At 37.1% G+C, this 23,521-nt stretch overlaps 2 protein-coding genes across 3 annotated transcripts in view; both read left to right on the forward strand.

Annotated features, from left to right (window-relative positions):
* The first annotated feature begins 3,867 nt into the window (after window positions 1-3,867).
* Window positions 3,868-23,358, forward strand: LOC133520511 (cytochrome P450 4C1-like). 2 transcript variants are annotated; one of them, XM_061854979.1, is made up of 10 exons: window positions 3,868-4,090; window positions 11,397-11,486; window positions 11,677-11,787; window positions 12,261-12,446; window positions 13,038-13,234; window positions 18,371-18,425; window positions 20,262-20,466; window positions 20,860-21,011; window positions 21,387-21,566; window positions 22,988-23,358. In XM_061854979.1, exons 1-10 carry the CDS (start codon window positions 3,931-3,933, stop codon window positions 23,191-23,193), a joined length of 1,542 nt encoding a protein of 513 aa, XP_061710963.1. In that variant the 5' UTR covers window positions 3,868-3,930; the 3' UTR covers window positions 23,194-23,358. The 2 variants fall into 2 exon arrangements, with proteins under 2 accessions (XP_061710963.1, XP_061710964.1); XM_061854980.1 differs by lacking the exon at window positions 3,868-4,090 and adding an exon at window positions 9,167-9,733.
* The window catches only part of LOC133520516 (uncharacterized), a 111,604-nt gene continuing 103,516 nt past the window's right edge, over window positions 15,434-23,521 (forward strand). Inside the window, exon 1 of the mRNA XM_061854987.1 lies at window positions 15,434-16,230. The gene's annotated coding sequence lies outside the window, so the exon portion shown is untranslated. The remainder of the gene's footprint in view (window positions 16,231-23,521) is intronic.

Consider the following 23,521-nt stretch of genomic DNA (forward strand, 5'->3'; position numbering starts at 1 on the left):
TCGCCAAACGTGCGCCACTTCATCAAATGTCACTTTTTTTAAAATGTAAATGCTTGATTTGTTACATAAAATACAAAAATCACTATATCACATTTGAAGAGTTCCTTCGATTCCTCATGGATCCCATCATCAGAACTGAGAAAACGGGACCAATCTGTATACATATAAATTCAAACAAAAAAATAATTTTCAAAATCGATTCAGAAATGAAGGAGTTATGGAGTAACAAACATTAAAAAAAAAAACAAAAAAACATACAACCGAATTGATAACCTCCTCTTTTGAAATCTTGAAGTCGGTTAAAAACCATAACTATCGAATAGGGTGGTCCGACTTTGTATGTAGAAAAAAGTGGAATAGATTTTATCTTCACATTCACAAGGCTCCCTATATAGTATTATGGAATAGTAATGTATGTGCCAAATTTGAACTCACTTGCAAATGATTTAGTGATCACTTAAGTATGATTTTGTGATTTGCAATATCCTCATACAAATAAAAAAATGCAAAGCAACCTAAAAGTTTAAAAAAATCGACTGCCATAATTTTTGAATACTTCTAATAAATAAAACGTATAAAAAGCCCTTAAAAACATTTCCAAAGCGGAATGATTCATAGGTAATTATTTTTCATACAGTTTTGGTATGGCAGAATTGTTGATAACGACCTCTAAATGATGTTTAATTGCTCAAAATTTTGCTATGGATACTTTTTACGTTTCTTGGAATTAAAAAAACCCGCATGGACAAGAAATTTTCAAAACATTATATTTTGGACCACCCTATTACCAAAAGAAATCACGAAAATTGATTTAGAAATGCGACCTGTAGAGTAGAACAGATGGACTATTTATACGAATCAATGTTTGCCTAACAGGCCAATTCTAACGTACACTGATGTCATTAGCATCTAAAAGATGCCATTCAGTTAGTGTGCATTTCGCTCGTACTCCGTACATGTATTGGCGTAAGCGAGACGCATGATAATTGATAACTAAATAAAATGGTTCATATATATTTCATGGCTCCTCTTCACGATGGCCCAGCGCTGGCCCAGCGAGATGGCCATGCGATGGCTGACACGCCACTACACGATGGCGACATTCAGTTGCGATCTATTCGTTTTCCAAGATGGACGTGGACGCATTATCCGCTGCAGCAATTTATTTATACGCAACGTACCGACCTTTTCTTAATCTGCACAATAATAAAGTAATTAAAAAGAAATGACGTAGAAGATTATGGTGGATGTTATCTATCCATCGCAATAAATAAATAAATAAAGTACTTATTACAGAACAGTATTACACAAATTGACTAAGTCCCACGGAAAGCCCATTAAGGCTTGGGTTGTGGGTACTTAGACAACGATATACATATAATATACATATGTATAAATACTTAAATACATAGAAGACATCCATGACTCCGGAACGAATATCCATGCTCATCACACGAATAAATGCCCTTACCAGGATTTGAACCCGGGACCATCGGCTTCATAGGCAGGGTCACTACCCACTAGGCCTCTATTACCCCACACGTATGGGTTTGATGAAAAAAACGGCTTCAGGGCCTATACATTGTTTTGTTTCCCGTTGACCGGGTATTTGGGCAAACTGAGGGCTCCTCTACACGATGGCCCAGCGTAGGCCAGTCTAAGGGACGCAGCTATGCGGTGGAATGAGATAGCAATATCACTTACTCCCTCTAAAGCATAAATGCGTCCCTTGGACTGGCCTGCGCTGGGCCATCGTAGAGGAGCCATGAATGTATGTACATTCAAATTCATTAATTTGAAGGTCAGACGGCAGTCGCTTTCGTAAAACGTAGGCTCTATGCCAATACTAGGATTAGTTGCCAAGCGGTCCTCAGGCTCTCATGGGTCGTGGCATGAATGCCGGGACAACGCGAGGAAGAAGAAGACTTTGTTATAATAGATATTCCATTAGACCATTACTATATGCGAAATTGGTACTGCTAAGTTTTTCACAAAGTTCAACTACCTAAATAATATATGACTTACTTGACTTATTGTCCTACGAGTATGTCCCCTAGATGGGGCAGAGGGCGTCCACAGTGCGCCGCCATCTGAATCGTTATTTAGTTTCGTGCAAGAGTTCGCTCCAAGTCTTCCCAATAGCCTTCGCCTCTGCAATTATAGTCAGGCGCCAGGTCTGCTTTGGACGGCAACGTTTTCCTTTCCTTGGGGATTCCAGTCTAGGGCTTGCCTCGGTATGTGTTTAGGATCCCTTCGAAGCGTATGCCAATCCAACTCCATTTCCGGCGCTTGATCTGCTGGTCGATCGGGGTCTCATTGCAGCATCTCCAGAGGCTGGCATTAGAGATTTTCTCGGGCCAGTATATACCGAGAATGCGGCGGAGGCAGCGGTTAACATAGACTTGTAGCTGGCGCGAGATGTCTTTTGTAACCTGCCACGTCTCGCACCCATACAGCAATACGGTTTTTACGCTTGATCGGAATATTCTGAGCTTGACTCTCCGAGTCAGTTTACTTGATTGCCATACGGGTCGGAGCAGTGCGAAGATTGCTCTTGCTTTGGCTATTCTCGAAGCGATGTCTTCTTCGGTCCCTCCAGTTTCTGACACGACGCTCCCGAGGTAAGTAAATTTTTGGACTTGCTCCACAGCCTCTGTGCCAATAAGGAGCGGCACGGTATAAATAATATATGTAGGTAGTTTAAGTTCATACCGTTAATATATTTATGTCATCGACTGAATTTACTAATTTACATATGTACCTGCATTTGCATATACTTAAATAAGTATGACAATATTTAAAAAGTTATTCATAATAATCTTGAATTCTTGACTCATAACAGCGTGTCAAGCCAAATTCATGAAACTGGTGACGTATTAGCAGCCGTGTGTTTACTTGAATACTCGCACGAAACAAATGGAGTCAATGTGAAATCGTTAAAAACTCAAAAACATTAGGGTTTATATTAGAAAATCGTCGAAAAATATGTCTTTAATCCAGACAGGAGAAAACTACTGAACGCCTCGAGAATATAGAAAATTAAAGATAGGTACATATAAACACCTCTAGAATGGAACAGGCACCAGTAATGGGATGGTATAGACAATTCCTGTAAAACAAATATTTACCATCAGTTTTTCATCGCAGGCAACATTTTACCATAATCAAGAGCCAAACAGCTGTTTAAGTTAAATTTTTTATTGATATTTGTTAGTTTGAAAATAAATTGCGCCATACATCCCATGACTGGCTGGACCAAAAAACCATACATTTAATTGGTTAATAGTATTGAAACCAATTGAAGTAGCTTTCATTGAATACATAGAAAATATAAAGGACGAATTGGACATTCAACTTTTAAAGCATAAAGTGGTAGAAATTTTACAGATTTCGGTGAAATATCAAAAATACTCCAAATTTTCTCTTAAATGTCCCATGATTGGTGCCGTCACCATATACAAGCGAACAAATAGGTATACATAGGTGCACATAATTTTCTTTCTTTCGGAGCGATTATTTCTGAAAATATTAATTTTATCAAAAAAATGGTTGTTGGAGACCCTTAATCGTTTAGAAAGAGCTATCCAATGATACCCCATTACGATACACCATTACTACCATTACTTACGTTAAAATATGTACATGATACTAACTGATAACCCCCGTTTAGCCTATTCTGTCAGAATGGTAAACTAAGGAACCCTCCACTGAGCTTGGTCCGACATACCCTTGGCCGATTTTTTATACTCGTACTGATTTGTCTTTCTCCAGTAGGTAAATCAATTCTTTTCACCTCACCGATCTATAAGTTCTTAGTACCTACATGCGCTCGTATTTAAACAAAGCGCGGTAAAATACAAGTGCAGTTGTGATTTTGTATCGAGGGCGCAGTTTATATTATTTTAATAGTGAAGTGGTTACACTAGAACAATGTTTTGGTCGCTTGTATTGGTTGCAGTGATGGTGGGTGTAGTGTGCTACAGGTGGCAACGGCGAAGGCTCTATCAGATTTATAAAGAGCTGTCTAATAGTGCTAAGCATTACCCAATTATTGGTCATACTTATCTAATGCGTAATTCTGATGCTAATAGTAAGTTTAATCATGCTTTCGTAATATACATTGTCTGTCCGTGTCCGCGGTTTATGCAAGAGACTGTTCCTGAAAATATAATTACACTACTATATATAAATATAAATAAAATCATTTATTGCAGACAACATTGATCCATATATATATATAACATTTATAAAAAGAATTAAAATAGAAACGAAAATTAAAATCGATTTAAAAACTAGACATTAAAATTTACATGATTAAGCATTTCATTGATTAAATTAAAATAATAAATGGATTTTATAGACAAGGTTAAGCGCAGTCAAAATAAATTAAAATGTCAAGCTTACTATAAACTATAAATAACTGCAATTAAAATTAAAATGTAGGAATATGGAGACTGTGCCAGTGTCTAGCAATCGGGCAATCTAGCCTGTTTGCCACCAGACTCAGGATGCTGTTGGGGCTCTCCCGTACACGGCGCATAATGGAAGCTGTCCGTTTCAGCAATATGGCCGGGAAACTATCTATATGTGAGTCCGCAAACATACCAGAAGCGCTGCAGTACCTAGGAAGACCCAACAGCATCCTTAGTATGTTATTATACTGAACGCGCATGGCGTTTATTGCCCTCTGAGTATAGTTAACCCACAGGCTGCACGTGTACAAGGACTGGCAATATGCCTTAAATAGGGTTAAGGTCTTAGCACACTATTAAAACTCAACAGCCACTCGACTCAAAATTAAATATTGAAATTAAAGCCTTATCTTGTATGTCCTACAGTACAATGTTTAACATTTAGGTAACTGTCGGGTGGTCTAGGCGTCGTCCACTCGTCGTCCACTAAGCTGAACCAAAAGTGAGTTGAGTTGGTGTGGAATTGATATAGTGTGCGAAGACCTTTATTTTAACTTCCCTTGTACATCGTGCAAACCTGCGAGCCACCATGTTGCCCCGGACAGCCAACGCCCTGCGCTCCCTCTCAATGTCTGGATCGTCCGAGAGGCACTCCGTGACCCAATGACCCAGGTACTTGAATTTCTTGGTTCTATTAATAGGTACTCCATACAGCGAGATATCCGGCACCCTATCCACCTTATGCTCTCGCGGCTGGAAAACTAGAACCTCACTTTTAGCCACATTGTACCTAAGTCCATGAGTCACGGCATACTCCTCGCATATGCTCAAAAGTTTTCTGATTGCACAAACAGAGGGCCCCAACAGCACCATGTCATCTGCGTAACTGATATTGTTTACCATTTCCCCGGCTATGGCACATCCGACCCTGGTGCTGCTGAGACTCTCTATGAGCGCATTGATGTATAGGTTGAAGAGACGCGGAGAGGATAACCCCCCCCCTGCCTCACCCCGCACCTCAACCTGTACTCATCAGAAAACGCGTTGCCCCACTTGACGACATTCGTTTGGTTATTATTATACCAATAATCAAAAACACCTATTACCTCCTCCGGTACGTCTGTCTCTGTACGCAGCTTATGCCACAGCAGGTCGTATGACACCATATCAAAAGCTTTAGATAGGTCAAGAAAACACCCGTAAACCGGCGTTTTCCTATCGGTATAGTATCGGACAGTGTGCTTGAGACAAAGAATTGCTGTTTCGGTCGATAACCCAGCTCGGAAACCAAACTGTGCATCATGCAACTTAAGGTATTTACCAGCGATTGATAATAAACATAGATGACGAACTAGCTCTGCAAAATGACCCCACACACATTGTGCCGAAGTGGGCGGGGCGTCAACTTTGTGCCGCGGAGCTATTTAGTTCGCAAATGGCGGCCCGTTGTGACAGTCATAGTAAGAAGTATTCAAATTATATCTTTAACGAAAGAAATATGCCTTAATGTGCGGATAAATGATGTGTTAGTCGTTCCAACAAACACTGGAAAAAATATGGGATTACTTTACACGTATAGTTTAGCTAGGATCATATTATTTTGATTTCTCTTGATCACAACAGGCTTTATATGGGGATGATGTTATGCATTTTAAACAACCATTGATATTAAGAAACTTTAATTTTTAATTGCGCATCGTCTTATCTGCCTCATACATCGCTGGTTCTGTTTGGTGTTCAGTTGGTAACGTACAGATAATTATGTTCCGAGCGTTTAGTTTAACTATGAATTTAATAACATGTTTTTTGTGTACACTGTATGCTTAGACTTAGTTTTAACATGTGAATTTTCTCATGTAAGTGAATTATATAATTCTTTATGAGAATAAAGTTCTTTAAACCTAAACCTTTAATTTTTTCAGATTGTTATTTTAATAATTTAAATATGTGATAGTAAATACGAATCGCCGTTGTAGGTGGAGGTTTTTTTATGTGTACTTTCTTACTGAGTTCCGGTATCTCGCTGCTATTTATAACTTTTCGTTAAATTCGCGGACGGCTGGACCGATTTGGCTAATTTTGGTATTGGAATATTTCTAGGTCCAGGGAAGGTTTGTTCGGTGATAAATTATGGACAGAATGCGAGGAAAATAGTAAAAACAATAATGCTATTTTCCCATACAAACTGTTCCTATGACGACGTGTTCAATACGAATTTCTGCATGTTTGCTCTCTGATCAAGATGAAAATCGATATCTGAGGATCCTCGAGGACCTTTATAACGAATATGAGGTCAAAATGAAACAAACGCCCGCCATCTTGGATTTCTGCATTTTGGCTCTGATCGAGATGAAAATCGATATCTAAGGATCCGAGCGACCCTTCATTATGATTCTGAGGTCAAAGTTGGCAAAAACGCCCGACATTTTAAATTTCTCCGTGTTTGCTTTTATATGATGAATGTAAAATTCCAAATGCCAGCTGTATTTTTCCAATTTAGACCTATCAAATTTACATTCATTTACATCTGACATATTTCTGTGCCACCTAACTAAACGTCGCAGGTGCTAGAGTATACATAAGATGAACGACACAATGTATTAATTGGTTCGAAGGCTTAATTGCCTTTAAACACGTGCGATAAACGAACAAATAATAAGCCTGTAAAATAAAATAATAAATTATCATACAAAAATATTGCATTTAAAACTAGTCTATATTGCATGAAACCGTGGCTAATCATGGTCAAATGAAGTTTCGTCGAAGAAAACAAGACCTGAACTTTGACGAGTTGCAATTGGTCCTGTGGTGTCGACCAGCCGCGCCGACAGTGACAATGAATGTTTTCATGTGGGCTGACCAGCGGTGGCAGCATGGTTGCATTTTTATCATTTGTCACTATGCCTGTCACTTTCGCACTTGCATACTTGTTAGAACGTGACAGGCGTGGTGACAGGCGATAAAAATGCGACCGTGCTTAGCCCGCAGGGGGCCCAGTCTCAATCGCAAGCGCCGCAAGTCATAGTCGTTGAGTACCTAACGCGGCGCCGGCCTGAATGCCCCTGAATACCGTAAATCACGATTCACGACCCTGTCTAGGAAACCTATGTTATAGGACCCAGTTTCGTTTTTGCTAGTTTAATAATCTATAATATTATTGATACAAATTGTAGAGAGAGAGAGTTACATTGAAACTTACAGATAGCTATGCCTATTTTAACTTAAATGTTATTATTTCTTGTGTACGAGTGTTTGTTTATATGTAAGTGTATATGTGTGTGTGCGTATGTGTAAGATTAAAGTTCCGTTTCGACCATATAACAATAATTTTAGGTTTAAACAATTTTGTAAACTGTATGCATACACAATTACCTGCAAGAGGAGATTTACTAGTATTTTTTCTGAAAAAGTAGGTGTTTATGAAATTATTTTCAAAGTGGTTCGAATTAGTATAAATAATTAGAGGATATTCTTAGGATGCACTTCCGTAAGCAAGTTCTGGCTCCCACGTAATTCTTGACCCGGGGCCACAGCGCCGTGTTGTCGCTGGACCGTGACCCTCGATTCCTAGTGCACGTGGACAATTACCATAATTATGTACTGTTATTATGAATAAGATGCAGATTGCAGGTTGGTTAGTGTGATTTAACTTTTTGAACGACTTTTAGTAGGCCTGTAGGGTTTCGTGGTTACCATTCTATCAGATAAACGAGGGTTATTTGTAAGTATAGTCACTACAAGCATTAGAGAGTAGCTTCGCAGCGCTTTGTATTTACGGTTTTTGTACGAGATTTTACCGTTCTGTCGCCATGCATGATTTATTATCCAAATTGTAGCTTTCTAGCACTAACGATCACGAAGTAAAGCCGCGGACGGACGGACATACGGACATGGCGAAACTATAAGGGTTCATAGTTGACTACGGAACCCTAAAAACAAACGAACCTGGTAGGTACTTGCCTATAAAGAAACTTACTGTACCTAAGTTTTTTAAATTAATTTCCTATCAAGTGTATCAATTATTTAATGTAGGTGCGCTACAACCAAAGATTTGTCCAAAAGAGAAATCACACAAAATAATTACCGACATCTTCATTTAGGTACTTAAGTAATACCTTTCAATGATAACATATAAAAACATTAAATGAAGTTCTTTTAACTATTTCTGAAAAGCGCCATTTTAAACTGCGTAGGTTTGATCTTTTTCTAAAGTATGCTACTTAGGGGTATGTTTCGTTTCAATTGGTTAGCCGCCTTAATCAGACCAATACAAGTCTGCCGCGATTTTGATAGCACTCGCCGATAGTGTTATTTTAAACGTCAAACTTCTATGAAATTGTGACGTATAAATACAAGTAACACTTGCACTGTGTGTGCTATCAAAACCGTTGCAGACTTACCTTGGTTTAACTCTACTGGCTTACCTTCCTGGGAAATGTTTAATCACGGTGGAAAGGCCTTTAACCCTGTACTTGCGGTTGTGTCTGTAGTAGAGTTCTATCAAAAAGAAAATTTGTACGCATTGTGCCGGTGTCGGGCCGGAGCTTCCGGCGCTTCGTGTTCTATGGAAAGCACCACATGATCACCGATCAGCCGGCATAGAAAATGACGTCTCAGTATGACCTAAGATTTGTATGGCAATAGGTATAAATCCTTTGATGTAATTTTGTTAGTTTCGAACTCTCGACCCTCCCTCGCTCTCCCTCAAATCTTAAAATATTTCAAAATGCGGGTGTTAGTGAAAAACATATCTATTCTAAGCTTGGTACTTACCTACTTTGAATTTATCACAAAAAAAAAACGAATGAAGTACCCATCAACAATATACTTATTTTCTAATGAAGGCTTTGGATACATATATAAGTACAGAAATATTGGAATTCACCTTACGTTTTTGCGGAAAAACATAATTACCCCTCTGACGTGAGTTTTGGTGAGTTTAAACTTGACCCCCTCATCCACTTAAGCGCGGAGACGCTCATTTTCATAATAATGGATTTATTAGTACCTACTACATAGCAAGGTAAGCTGCTTACATAAACAGGTGCATTGGAACTATTTTTCTTCACTTATATTCTGATAGAAGTGTGAAGTAGTTCTTTACCGACAATAAAAATTTAAAAAAATAGGATTAGTAAGAATAGTAAAAGAGAGTGGCCACGCAGCAATGTTTTGGCTCCTTGTGTTGGTGGCAGTGATCGTGGTTGTTCTTTACAGACGACGAAGGCCAGAACTTGGTCTGATCCATTCAGAACTTCCAATCGGCGAAAAGTGCTATCCGGTTATCGGGCATGCATATCTAATGAAAAATTCCGATACAGGTGAAGTTTCTTCATTGTACCTAGCTTTTACTAACATATAAAATAGTTATTTGTTTTAGAAGGGGGCAAAGTTGTAGTTTAACCTCTCGTGCTAATATTAATACCTGAGCAAGCGAAATTGAACCACGAGCGTAGCGAGTGGCTCGAAAATTGGAATCTTGAGGGTTGAGAGGGTTTCAAAAGGCACGAGGGATAAACAAAGTTTGCCACCGAGAGAAACACATTTTTTTTTACCACATCAAGGCAAGGAAAATACAAACTGTAAAATATCAAAGAAAATCAATTCGAAATGTATGTTCAAAATCATCGTTTAAAAGTCAATTTTACCAGAGAACATAAGGAAACAACAAAAAGTTCGCATTTGATTACTTTGCCACACATGTGGATAAAAAGCAACTTTCTCATCAGTTTTTGTACAATCAAGATCCGAGAGCCTTACCAGCTGGTGTGGTGAAAAATATATTGGTACAAATTATAAATATTTTCATAGTTATTTGTTTTACAAGGGGGCAAAGTTGTTGTTTACCCGCTCATGCTAATATTGATACCCGAGCAAGCAAAAGATTCCAAAATTGAATATGTATATTTTGGAGTAAGGTTAATATAACTCATCAGTTTGTTAAGTAGGTATTTATATGTTAAATCACCGTAAAAACCCATTTGTAGTAGAAACGCGATTTCTCTGGTTTAAACTAAAATTCCATATCGCGTCAATGACAACGTGTTTTCACTATAGGTAGTTACGTAATCCGTAAGGCTCGGTGAAAACTAGTTGTAATTGTAACTGAGATTTTTCAGTCAAAACTAGTTTTCGCAAAGTGCCTTGGGGAGAATTAGTATTATTCAAAATTAATTTCAGTTAGGTACAGTCAGCGTCAAATACTTTGTAGCAACCAAAGTAGCCAAATAGTTCGGTACACCATATATTTAGTATGGTGTACCGAACTATTTGGCCACTTTGACTGCTACGAAGTATTTGACGCTGACTGTACCTATTACAAGTTTTTACTAGAGGATGCACGCAACACACGAAACCGGTCTTGTTCTAAGTTAAGCAACATTATAACGGTTCTGGCGCTTGGCAGTCAAGGTGCTGGGAATAACACGTGAACTTTTCTCTCATGTCGGACAAGGAGATTTAAACTTTTTGGTTTTTAATTTGTCCTTTATTGAGCCTACTGTGCCTGTAAGCGGACTTTACGTATAAACGGTACAACGCTCTGCGCGTTCAATATATAACAACGCGGACAGGGTGCGAATGGGGTTGCCCAGATTCTGTAGCGCGTTATGGATGTTCGCGGAAGTGCGGATAGACTGCTACTACACCACGATGCGCAAACGAGCCACATCCCTGGAGCGCAGAGTACGGGCCAGCTCCAATAGCATCCTGACCATGATTGCGGACTGGTTTTGCCTGATGTATATAAATAACTGCTGCATGATTCATGTGCACAGGAATGGGTAAGTAGGCAGATTTTCTTGAAACTGGTTTTAGAGACAATCTGCTTATTTATTTATTTAGAAACAAGAATGGTAGTAAGTATATAGTTAGATAGGCAGTAAATAATTATGCATATACTAGCATAAGATAAAAACTGGTCCCTAACACAAATTGATCCAAGTTGGTCGTGAATAAATGACTCTATTTATTTATTTATCGCAGATGGTGCTGTTTGGTTTAAAGCTGTGGGCCGGCTGGCCATTGAAAATGGCGGCATCACATCTTTTTGGATGGCTAATAAGCTGTATATAAGTACGTACTTAACTATAACAATATAATGATATATGATGCGATTTTCCCGGGTTCTGTAATCTTAGACGGGGTCTTAGACGAGGCCAGACAGGTCATCATAACATATAACTCTGCTATCTAATGACACTACATTACGATCATACCGAAATATTACTTCTAAATACACTTAAGATACTTAATTTTCCAACAGTGGTTGCTGACCCGGAAACTTCTGAAGTAATATTGAAGTCTTGTATGGAGAAAGGCTTCGTAACTCAATTCATACGGACAGTGATTGGCAATGGCAGTATATTTGCTGCAGGTAAAATATAACCTTACATAACACCTGCCAGCTTTCAATTTACTCTACGCCGAAAGGTAGGTGCGAAATTTTCCTTCACCTTTACCAAACCTATAATATTTACGCCCGAAAAAATAAATAAGAAAATCCGTAAAAAAAAATACGTGCTACTCGAAACTACGAGTGCATTCGACCACATTGTTTTTTTTATGTGACGGAAGCATGTGTTTTGTACCTACCTCTATCTTCAATTTTCATGTTGATTATCACCTACTGTTACTGTGGGCTTACACAGTTTCACTTTAAATGTTACTTTGTTTTACTAATAATATCTTTGTATATTATATTACAACCAACGGATAACTAATTGCCCTAATGCTATGTAAAAAATACCTAAGTATAATATGTTAGTTGTATATCTACGGCTGTTGTTGTCCTGAATACCAAGAAAATAAAAATAAATAAAATGATTAATGATGGAATTTTATTTACAGTTGACATCTGGCGGCCACGACGCAAAATTTTAGCCCCTGTCTTTAGTATGAAGAACCTTAACGAATTTGTGAGAGTGTTTAATAGACAAAGCATGATCATGGCCGACATGCTGGAGCCGATGGCTGGAGGCGCGGACATCTCCGTGTGGAGATATTTTAACACTTACACGTTCGATTCAGTTTGCGGTAAGTAGTTAGGTATACACAACTCTTTCGGACACCTTAAAAAATCTCACAACAATGTGATATAAAAAATCTTATACTTAACAAAATTAATACAAATCTCTTGAACAGTTCTGAAATGGTATGTATCTGGTCTGGTCTTCATGTCCAGGCCAATTGACATTTGGAGACCTCGAGGAGCCGCCGCCATCTTGGAAAATCTGTTGTCTTAAAAAGATTTAGCGTACGAGAAGTAAAAAGAGAACTTCTCCACGAGGAAACACAATACATAATTTCAGGGCTGTTAAAGAGATTTCGAGTTTTGTCTTTTTTTTTATTATTCTTTTTTTTTATATACTACGTCGGTGGCAAACAAGCATACGGCCTGCCTGATGGTAAGCAGTCTCCGTAGCCTATGTACACCTGCAACTCCAGAGGAGACTTTTTTGAGATTGTGATTGTACCACGATGTCCACGATTGTACTATGGTTATGAATGACTTGAATGGCATTTTAAAGTATTTTGTGAAATCAGTTCCTTTTTGTTTTACTCTTTGTGGTTTAGGGTCAAAATATTATGGTACTTTCGTACTTACTTACTATGGATTTTTTTTAGAGACAACATTAGGCATTGATTTGAATAGTCAAAAGGATCCAAATCACAGCTTCCTCATCGCGTTCGACTTCGTGTCGCAAGAAATTGCAAAGCGAATGGTGTCACCGTGGATGCACCCGGAGTTCATCTACCGAATGCTGCCGAGATACAAGAAGTTTGTCTTCCACAGGAAAATCATACATAATTTTGTTGATGAGGTAGGTACCAGTAGCGGCGCGTGGAAATTTTGGCTAGGCAACTCGGACCAAAAAAAAAAACACTTACCTTGACATTATGTACTTATTTTTCCGTGATAAAAGTGAAGCGTGCGCTATGTGTGTCCTTGGGCGCGACCTTTTGCAGTTAGTGCATAAACCACCTTTGCCATACTAGTCATCACTGACTTCACGTAAACAGTGTATATTGAGTATGACAAAAGCGGCTTTGAAAAAAGCCTTTTGAACAGCATTCACATCCCAGCACGTAACACACGTTAGTTTAAAAAAAAACACAAGCATTACAAATGTTAATTAAATAAAAAAACACCAAACCAGTGAAACTTAAAATACCGAGTAAAAATCATTACTTAAAAAGCTATCATGCACATCATTAAACCGAAACCAACGACCTGCTCTAATAGACAACACCTCTTGCAAACGCAACTTGCTTATTTACAAAAAAAAACGGTGAATTAAGCAGCACACACGTTGGTTAAAAAATACAAACATTACACATGTAAATTAATTAAAATATGACCATATTAGTGAAACAAAATCACCAAGTTAAAACACGTCAATTAAAACCTATTATTGAATTATTAAACCGAAACCTGCCCTCATAGACTCAACACGTCTTTCAAACCCTAAACACCTATTTAGAAAAACGTGCGTTTACTAAACCTGCAAATATCATCAAAACTACTTTTAGGTTTTGTTAATCCCTGCACGTTCCACGCGTTATTTAAAAAACACAAGGATTACACGTTTTAATGAAATAAGAAATGACCAAATCAGTAAAGCAAAGCTTAAATCACCAGCTAAAAAACACCAATTAAAAACTATCTTGCACATTATTAAACCGAAACCAGCAACCTGCCGTAAAGCTTTGCGAGCGAGACAGCGCTATGGTCATTACATAGCGATGTCTCGTTTGCACAACGCCACGCCACGGCGCGCGGATCCGCGTCCGTGTGTTCGAGCCGTAATAGACTTAACAGTCTCAACACCTCTTGCTAACGCTAAATATTTATTAAAAAAAACATGCATTTACCTAAACTGAAAATAGGTTGAAAGCTGATTGATTTTTTTAAATGATAATTTCTGATTTAGGCTTTAAATAACAGTCTATTTGTATTGTAACATAATTCTGCGGTCTTTTTTAACAAAATGAGCCAAAACACTATCGTAAAATTCGTGACGTTTTTGAATTTTTAGCAGTAAATGTTTTTCTATTGAAATTATGGCCAAATTTGACAATCTTTCTTCTTTTTGACAATTTCGCGTGTAGGTATGAATGCGCTTCAAGGCCGAAAACGATCTTTCCGCGGATACAACCGATACGGGAAGAGTCAAAAAAATGTGACACAAAGTTAAAAGTTGCGAGAATATGTCCCTCAAGGATGAATTGTGGAGGTACAAATAAAGTTCGTACGCGTCTAATGTATTTAGACTTGGCGAGGTGTACATAACATTTAATTCATTTTTTAAGGCCGTGAAATTGAAAACATTTGGAAACTCGTTCATTAAATCGGATATTTTTTCATCGGGGAATAATCTGCAATATTGGGTGTATTTGTGTTTGTTTAATAAATCCAAGAAAGTGAGTTTATTCAATGATCGATATCGGGAATCTATTTAAATTAAAACGTTATCAATAATTTTTTGATATAGTAGTTTATACTGAGTTTTTATGTCCATTTCTGTGTTTAATCGGCGACGACGTCGCGGGGGCTCACTATAGCCTTGAATTCCTTCGAATATGGAATCAAATATTCATAAACTCCTCTGTTAGCCAAGAGCGAAATGAGTCATTTAATAAATAATCTACTACACAACAATCGAAGTGGACTAACGCGGCCATAAGTAAAATAAAAGAAAGTACCTTTTCCTAAAAACAAGGTCAGTCCCTTGAAAACACCTGCGCTACGAACAATATCCAACACTTATACGCACAAAATTTCACTGGTTTTGGTTTAGTAACATAATAATACATATATAAAATGCACAAAACTAACTAAAATCACATAAAAACACAAGCCTTGGGAACAACCGAGACGGGAGTGTTGTCATAACATTATTCCATTTTCACCCACGAATTCTAAAACCTATTACTACAAACCTTCAAACAGAACTTTCTTTGAAGAAACGTTCGTTATCAAATTACAAAAATTGAAACTACATAAGTTTCTTGGATTATGTAATAAAATGTATCTTTTTTGAAAGGTTTTTACAAACCTTGGTATTAATTATAGCAAAATACAATAAAATTTTACCCGTTTATTCAATTCAATGTTTTTGTATGGCAATATTAAGCATACGCGCGGCAAACGCCACTCGATTCAAAATTGTGAAACATTACACTCTAATATAAATCTTACCTGTTTGTATTTAAAGTTTAAATTCAAATAAAGCAGCATGTTAATATAACGGACGTTGTTGCGGCCGTGTACTACGGGGCCTACCGCGAACGCCTTGGTTTGCAAATATTGCGAGCACCTTTCTATGTCACTCTAGTTACACCATGATTGGAGTAAAAGAGAAAGTTGCCCGCAATTTGCGTACTTCGGGGTTCGCGGTAGGCCCCTCAGTACTCGCGTGAACTTTATGAATATGTGTGTGCATTTTTCCAATATAAACCTTAATTATTACGTTTAAGGTTTTTATTCAAATGAATAACTCGATACAAGACCGAGTTGCTTTGAAGCTCATTCGCGCGGACTCTCTATAGCAAACTTTATGAGTGTGTGTGTGAGTTTTCGTATCCGTGTAGTGTCTTATGAATGAATAGTCAAGTTTAGGCTTAACTAGCTTGACTTTGCGCGCCCGCTCGTGAAGCTTTAGTAAATCGTGTTATCAATTCCAAGGTAATGTAAATACGTAGTGTTTTCAATGTGGATATATTTTTAATTTTAATGATGATTTATAAGTTTGGTATATGTAGCAATAAATTTTAGGCAAGCCGGTGGGAATCGAGTTGTATGGAGGCGCCGCCCCTGGTAGGTACCTCTTAGTCACTTAAAGCGCACTCTTAAGTTTAGGTTATTGATTCACGAAAGCTGACGCAGATTTAATAAGAGACCTTGACAGTTGAATACAAATCTCGCAATCTGAATTTAAGGTAGGTGAAGCATATAAGGCTCACCCACTTATTTAAAATAAAATATTTTTAAAAATTGTACGGATACGGATAGGTATGTAAGACTCAATCCATATAGTATTCTTGACGACCGGTCTGGCCTAGTGGGTAGCGATCCTGCCTATGAAGCTGATGGTCCCCGGTTCAAATCCTGGTAAGGGCATTTATTCGTGTGATGAGCATTGATATTTGTTCCGAGTCATGCTGGGTGTTTTCTATATATTTAAGTATTTATCAATATTTATATATTATATATATAGTTGTCTACCCTCAACACAAGGCTTATTGAGCTTACTGTGGGACTTAGTCAATTTGTGTAATAATGTCCTATAATATTTATTTATCTATATTTATTTATTCTATTTTTTTTAAGTTATTCATATACCAAAACTGTTATAAACCTATTACGGCACTCTTGAAAAATACTAGTTTTATAAAAGTACTATTTTGGGCCTATTTGAACACCAGGCCCGAAAAAAAAACATTTTGACAGTAATAACAGATTTTAATTGTTTTAACTTTTATCTTATACAAAAAATAATATTTGGTATCTTCACAACAGGAAGATATTTTTAATTATTGGAAATAATTCGCTTTGGGCCTTACTAGACTAAAGATATAAGTCTATTTTACTCTAAAATAGTAGGCTAAAACTAAAATTAACCTTCATTAGTTACAGCTCTTTAAACGAAAAAACGCTAATTATTTTTCAGTTAACGTCATTTTTTTTGGGCTTTATTGAACTTAAGACATTTTAAAGAATCAAAACGTCTAATAACATTGACGCACTACACTTATACTTCTGTAAGTCAATAAGTCCTTACTTATAAATCATATGATTATCAAAAATAACTCAAAATCATCTTATAATATTAAAATGTACTATGTCATCTCATACGTTTAACAAGGCCAGGGCCGTATCTTGTTACCAACACTGACAGTGAGCCTTCTTAGCCTTAGTACAAGTTCAATAACAATAGAGAATATATAAAAAAATATACATAGAATTATAAATTTTCCCTTTCTCATACAGTAAGATAACTTCTCGCCTCCATATACATTAAAACGTCAAATAAATCAAGAAACTCGATAAAAACAAACTTTGTTTTCGTAAAAAATCATCAAGCGCATCTTTCTGGCTGTATGGATGCTACTTGCCGGGTCGTTAATTCGTTATATCTGCTATTTCCATGAGTGCTTGATTTTGTCTTGAACAAATAATACTTGTGTAATTGCTATTTTTGAATGCTGGGCCTTGTTAACCGCCGGGCCTTCTATGTATGCCTCATCTACCTTACCTATAACCACAGATCATATAACTGACGGATTCAAAAGTATGAGGATGACAGATGCTACGAAAAGTCACGTGACTATTTGCACATTATTAACGATTGTCATCTTGGCTAGTAAGATTACGGCACCTTAAGTGTAGTAGCCCTTCATTAGGACTTCATTGATTCCAATCCTGATTATTTTTACTTTCGCTTGATAGAAAAGAAACATGAACATAGGTCTGAAATGCACTATTAACATTTTTAAAGCCTATATGAAGCATATATGAGCATTGTCAAGAGGGCGCTGTTATTTTCACGTATGGGATGACAGTTCAATTTAGTATGAAAAAATTAGTTCCAATGAAATTCTACAATATGGCGCGTGATCATATATTACTGGTCACTCTGGTCAGACTTTAATAATTTATGCACAATAGCTAAAATTATGTTTAAACTAAAAAATTGTTTTAACAGGTGAAAACTGCTTTTAAAAATGCGCAATTTTATATTTAACGGAATTCCTCAATACTTTTTTATAATAAAACTTACAACAAATTAAAATTCAAAAACAGACATCCGCGGTCCCGAGCACGCTTACGCTCAGTAAGAGTGAGAAAGGAACACGAACCTAATAAATTCCCTCCATTACTTACCTTGTACTTAAATTTTACATGACTAACATTTGATCTTAGCTAAGTATTTATCTTCGACCCTGTTAATTTACAGGTAATACAAATAAAACTGAAGCAGCTATCTACATTTCAAAAAGGAGGCAATAATCGTAAGTATGAAACTCGAGGTTTGGAAGTTTATGTCTCCTAAATTGTAATTAAGTAGGTACCAGCAAAACATTCACAGTAAGTAGGGTAGTGGCACCAAAAGATGACCGGCCCCCAAAATATGAACATTTGGCCTTAAAATCGATATACGCACCTGAAGGTATTTATTCCTAACGCGGCAATACTTTGCCGAGGCTGACATTTAAACTCCCGGACAATTGGGCTGTGCGTGTGGCTGAGAGCGGTCGTCAAATGAGCGGTCCACACCAAAATCGCCATTTGTATGGAGATCTTAATAAGATTAGCGCTTCAAAGTATAAGCTTATAATTGCGATTAAATTGAATTATGCATTTACTTACATGTTTTTACATAGAAAAGATTCTAGACTAATTCCTCTAACGTTTTCGTTATCAAGTATTGCATATTAAAATAGTATTGCGTTTTCGTTATCTTATTTTATTAAAATATTTGCAGTTCAAGTTATGGTTTCAACATTGTATGCTTAAGCCAATAGATGAACGGCAGTCAACTTTTGGTCAAGGGATTGTCTTTTCAAATGCTTGTATAAAACCTAATAGAAAAAGGTAGACGCATAATTAATGTTTTAAATTGATAGCTGGCTAGGCCTTGATTTTTTGACTAAAAGATGAACAAAGCTTTCTTTTATTTAACCCCGTTATTTCAAGGTTTATTTTAGTATGGGCTGTTCAACTAAAAATCTTATCCCTAAAAGATGAACTATTTTGATAGTTCATTTCTTCAATACCGTATCCAAAACTTGAACCTAGTAATTTGTTCGTTCATGTTTTGGGTAGCATTTTCAACACTGTACAAGTTTAATTGTAAAAATAGTGAATTTTATTTCATTAATCGGTAGCTTAGTTACGTTTTTATATTATTTACAAATACAAATTTAAAAAGTGTAGACTTTAATTTATTAAGTCGTTTTAGTTTATTTGAAGATCATACTTTCTTCTTGGAGCAAAATTCCACCTAGGGCATTTTTTTTCTCTCTCTGGCACAAATAATTTAAACTGAGATTTTATAGACCACTTTTTATAATTGCTCAGTGGTCAGAATTTAACAAAAGGGGCAAAGTTACACTCTATCTATACTAGTTCATCTACTGGCATAATGTCGTTCAATATTAGGGTACTTGATTTTGGTTTTATACTGGTTCATCTTTTGGGGTCAAAACGTTCAGAGATGGGGCACCATGTTCATCTTCTGGGCATTTTGCCCTATTTCATCATATAATATGTTTTGCTGAATTACAATATGAGCATGTGAAATAATTAATTCTAATCTAGATTATATGCTGAATCATATTAAAAAAAATAATGTCGTTAAAAATAAGTTACAACATATGTAAAAAAAAATCTAAAGTTGAGGCAGTCGCTTATAATCATCTTTTGGTGATTACACCCTATTAACATAGGTTCTCAGTCTCTTTAGTTCCATTTTTTTTAAATAAAATTTAGGTAATTAATACCAGAAATTAGAGTCGTGAAGTACCTATTCATGCCAAGTGCTACGTCAAGTATGGCGCTGAAATTGAATATGTATATAATGAATATTAACATTGTTACTGCCAAGTCAGTGCAAACTTAGCGTGGTCGGAGTCTAGTCGGCCTCGTTTTGAACACGTAAAATTTTTGTTTACCTCCTTCGTCGTTTTACCACGCAATCAAATAAATCTACAATTCTGCCCTTTATACATACCTTAAGTTGGTGCCAAAAAGCATTATCAACTACAAAAAAATTAGCGCTTACATATATATAATATATTTACTACTACTAATACTATGGGTATTCAGATTTCGGCCATTTTGTACAGAAATCAGCGGCACTGTTCCAAAAACATTCCTAGACATGATGATAGAGTCATCAGACCGTATAGACAAGAAATATTCTGACCTGGAGCTGCGCGAGGAGCTGATGGTGATCGTGATGGCCGGCACCGATACCTCCGCCGTGGGCGCCTCCTTCGCCGCCGTTATGCTGTCCCGGCATCTCCACGTCCAAGAGAAACTGCACCATGAGTAAGGCTTTAGTATATTTGTGGATCATGCGATTTATACAGTTCTAGACCGACCGACCATTTGTTCGACCTTTAGGTAAATTACAATTTTGCACAAAAATTTGAAACTGCAATTGTACAGTGGGCGTTTAGCTCAGGATTTAATTTCTGAACTCTGGGCAGATATGCTAATTGTATATTGTTAGTTAAATTTTATTTAATTTCTAAAATTTCTTTTAGCACTGTAACTCAATTATTTAAACTGAAACGGGACTCCTCGGTCTGTCATATTACCTATATAGGTTTCTATGACAAAAAAACACAATTAATATTAATACTGTTCAAGAAATGATCCCCAACGGACACAGGGCGGCCATGACAATGATGGTAAATATGGTAATTACTCTATTCACAGGTTAGATATCGTATTCGGTAACTCAGACCGAGCTTTGACCGTGGAAGACCTGCCAAAACTCAAATATTTGGAGGCGGTCATCAAAGAGACTTTACGGCTGTACCCTCCAGTGCCCGTCACGGCGAGAGAAGTCATGAATGACGTGAAATTACGTAAGATAATTTAAATTACCCAAACTCGATAAAGTTTTGTAAGATTGAACAGCTCAAAATTAAAAACCTCATGAAGTTAGGTCAGTATCAAAGTATCATTACGCACCGCATTTTAGATTTCGATTGTCAAGAATTCAATTTTATGATACCTACTATTTGCTGTAGTTCCGAAACAATTGGGGCGTACCCCACTGCAAAGTATTTTACAGTCGTAGTTTTTCTCGACATACATACAAAAAGGATTTCCTTGTTGCATAAGAAAACTTCTGGTGTCTTTTACATATAAGGAAAAGTCCTTGATCGAAGTCGCCGGCAAATCTATACATATGGATAGTATGTTAGTTTATATTAACAAAATAATGACCTCACTTCCAGCATCAGGTACAACTCTGGTGGACGGGGTGTCGGTGATACTTAACATCTGGGCGACGCACCGCAACCCCACCTTCTGGGGAGCTGACGCGGAGCAGTTCCGCCCGGAGCGCTTCCTGGAGGGGCCGCTCAAGCACCTGGCGCAGTTCCAGCCCTTCTCGCTGCCCATGAGGAACTGCCTTGGTTCGTTTTATTATAGCGTGCGTTTAATGGTTAGCAAAATTAATATCATTTTCGTCAGCGTCATATCAACTGGAAAACATCCACAGTTACACAAGAGAAGACACTCCCACAAGAATTTCTAAGACCTTGCCTTCCTTGGTAAGATCATTGATTCAACTTATTGAGGCTTATCTGACTAGAATGGTGGTTCACAATCGCCACTTAAGATTTCTGTTCCACCGGCCATTCTCATACGTGCTGTAATTGTAGTTGTAATAGAAAAATCCAAGAAATTATTGAACGAGCGAACGAAGTTTTTACATTCAACTTGGAACACACGGCTGGCTAGTGGCTAGGGAGCTAGGGACACATCCCGGCATTTTATGTTCCGCGATAAATAAAATATTCTTTAAGTAAATGAAATTAAGTAAAAGCGTAGTTGGAGGAATGTTATTCTTTTATTTCTAACATGCAGAGGATCGATCAAGCAAGTGGCAATATGGAACTAGAAGACCCAAAACCTATTTAATAAGGGGTCTCGCTATTGGTACCTCTTTTAATGAAACTATGCGTGGCCATACGTGACGTAGTTGCATAAGTAAGGTGAGTTGGACTGTTTTCTGGTCAACAGTGGTGGATACGGGGGAAACTGGGCGGTTTAGTTGGCATGTCAAACATTAGTAGGTATCACTGATCTGAGAGTAGGCGGAAGGACTTTTAAAACAAAACGGGGGTCAACCATGATAAAAGTTCGCCATCTTAAATTTGTTCATAATTGGCCTAAACATGTAAAAAATTTATAACTTTGATAGCATCTGAAAGGCCACTTATTATGAACATGTAATGAAAGTTAGAACAAATTTTGCACTAATTACGTTAAAAATTGATATCTTCGAATACTACTACTCCAATTCGAAAGGCCTGTTTATATGAAACCGTAGTCAAAATTAAAAATAAAATGCAGTCTCCATCTTGATTTTTTTCATTTTTATATTAATTGTGATGAAAATGTATATCTTGAGGTTTCAGAAGGCTTCTTTAATATCGATCCGTAATCGAAATTCCATAAACCGGTCGTGATATTGAGTTTGTTAATTTTTGGACTAATCATCATGAAAACTGATATCTGAGGCCCCGAAAGGTCCCTTAATATGAATTCGTAGTCAAAATTAACCGCCATCTTGAATTGCTTTATATTTGGTCTGATCAGGTTGAAAATTGATATCTAAGGATCCAAAAGGCCCTTACATAAATAAAAAAGCAAAAAAACGGCATATATATTGGATATCTGTATTTTTTATTAAATCTCAGCGAAAATTAAATAGTTGTCTGTGAATCCACTATTACTTCTATTTCAATTGCACGTTTTTGGTGAATCGCGAGTTTCAGTTCAGGGCGAACCACTAGTTAATATACAATTTGATCCAGAATATTGTTTCTAGGATACAACTACGCTATGATGTCGATGAAGACCATGATGGCCAACATGCTGCGCCGCTACAGGATATTGCCGCCTGCCCACATGGACGAGCACAAGCTCAAGGAACCCTTGAGAGTCTCATTCGACGTCATGATGAGGGACATGGATAACTATGGAATAAGGCTAGAAGATAGAACGAAAAATCATATCAACGAGGCAAAGATGTAATTAAATTGAATCCTATCAGCAGTGTTGGTTATAAAGTCAACTTCGTTGAAACACTTTTGGATTAGACAGCAAATAAATGTGAAAATGAAATGAAGGTGAAAATGTCAGCCATTTTTCAGGAATAAAAAATAGTTTCACTTTTCCATAGCACTCAATAGTATGTTCCGATAATTGTTTTATTTCCTCTGTACATGACGACTGATATAAATGTAAAATTGTAAATGTATAAACAATCTAATATAAATGGGTGGAAATGCTAGGGATGGCAACGCGCATGTAACTCCTCTGGAGTTGCAGGCGTACATAGACTACGGAGACTGCTTACCAT

Source organism: Cydia pomonella, chromosome 8, assembly GCF_033807575.1.
Source record: "Cydia pomonella isolate Wapato2018A chromosome 8, ilCydPomo1, whole genome shotgun sequence".
Taxonomy (NCBI): domain Eukaryota; kingdom Metazoa; phylum Arthropoda; class Insecta; order Lepidoptera; family Tortricidae; genus Cydia; species Cydia pomonella.

Bases quoted from the DNA above. Each gene is read 5' to 3' on its own strand.
- LOC133520511 (XM_061854979.1), top strand. From the start codon at position 3,931: ATGTTTTGGTCGCTTGTATTGGTTGCAGTGATGGTGGGTGTAGTGTGC. The intron at 11,788-12,260 runs GTAAAATATAAC...TTTTATTTACAG, and splicing joins TGGCAGTATATTTGCTGCAG to TTGACATCTGGCGGCCACGA. The intron at 13,235-18,370 runs GTAGGTACCAGT...GTTAATTTACAG, and splicing joins TACATAATTTTGTTGATGAG to GTAATACAAATAAAACTGAA.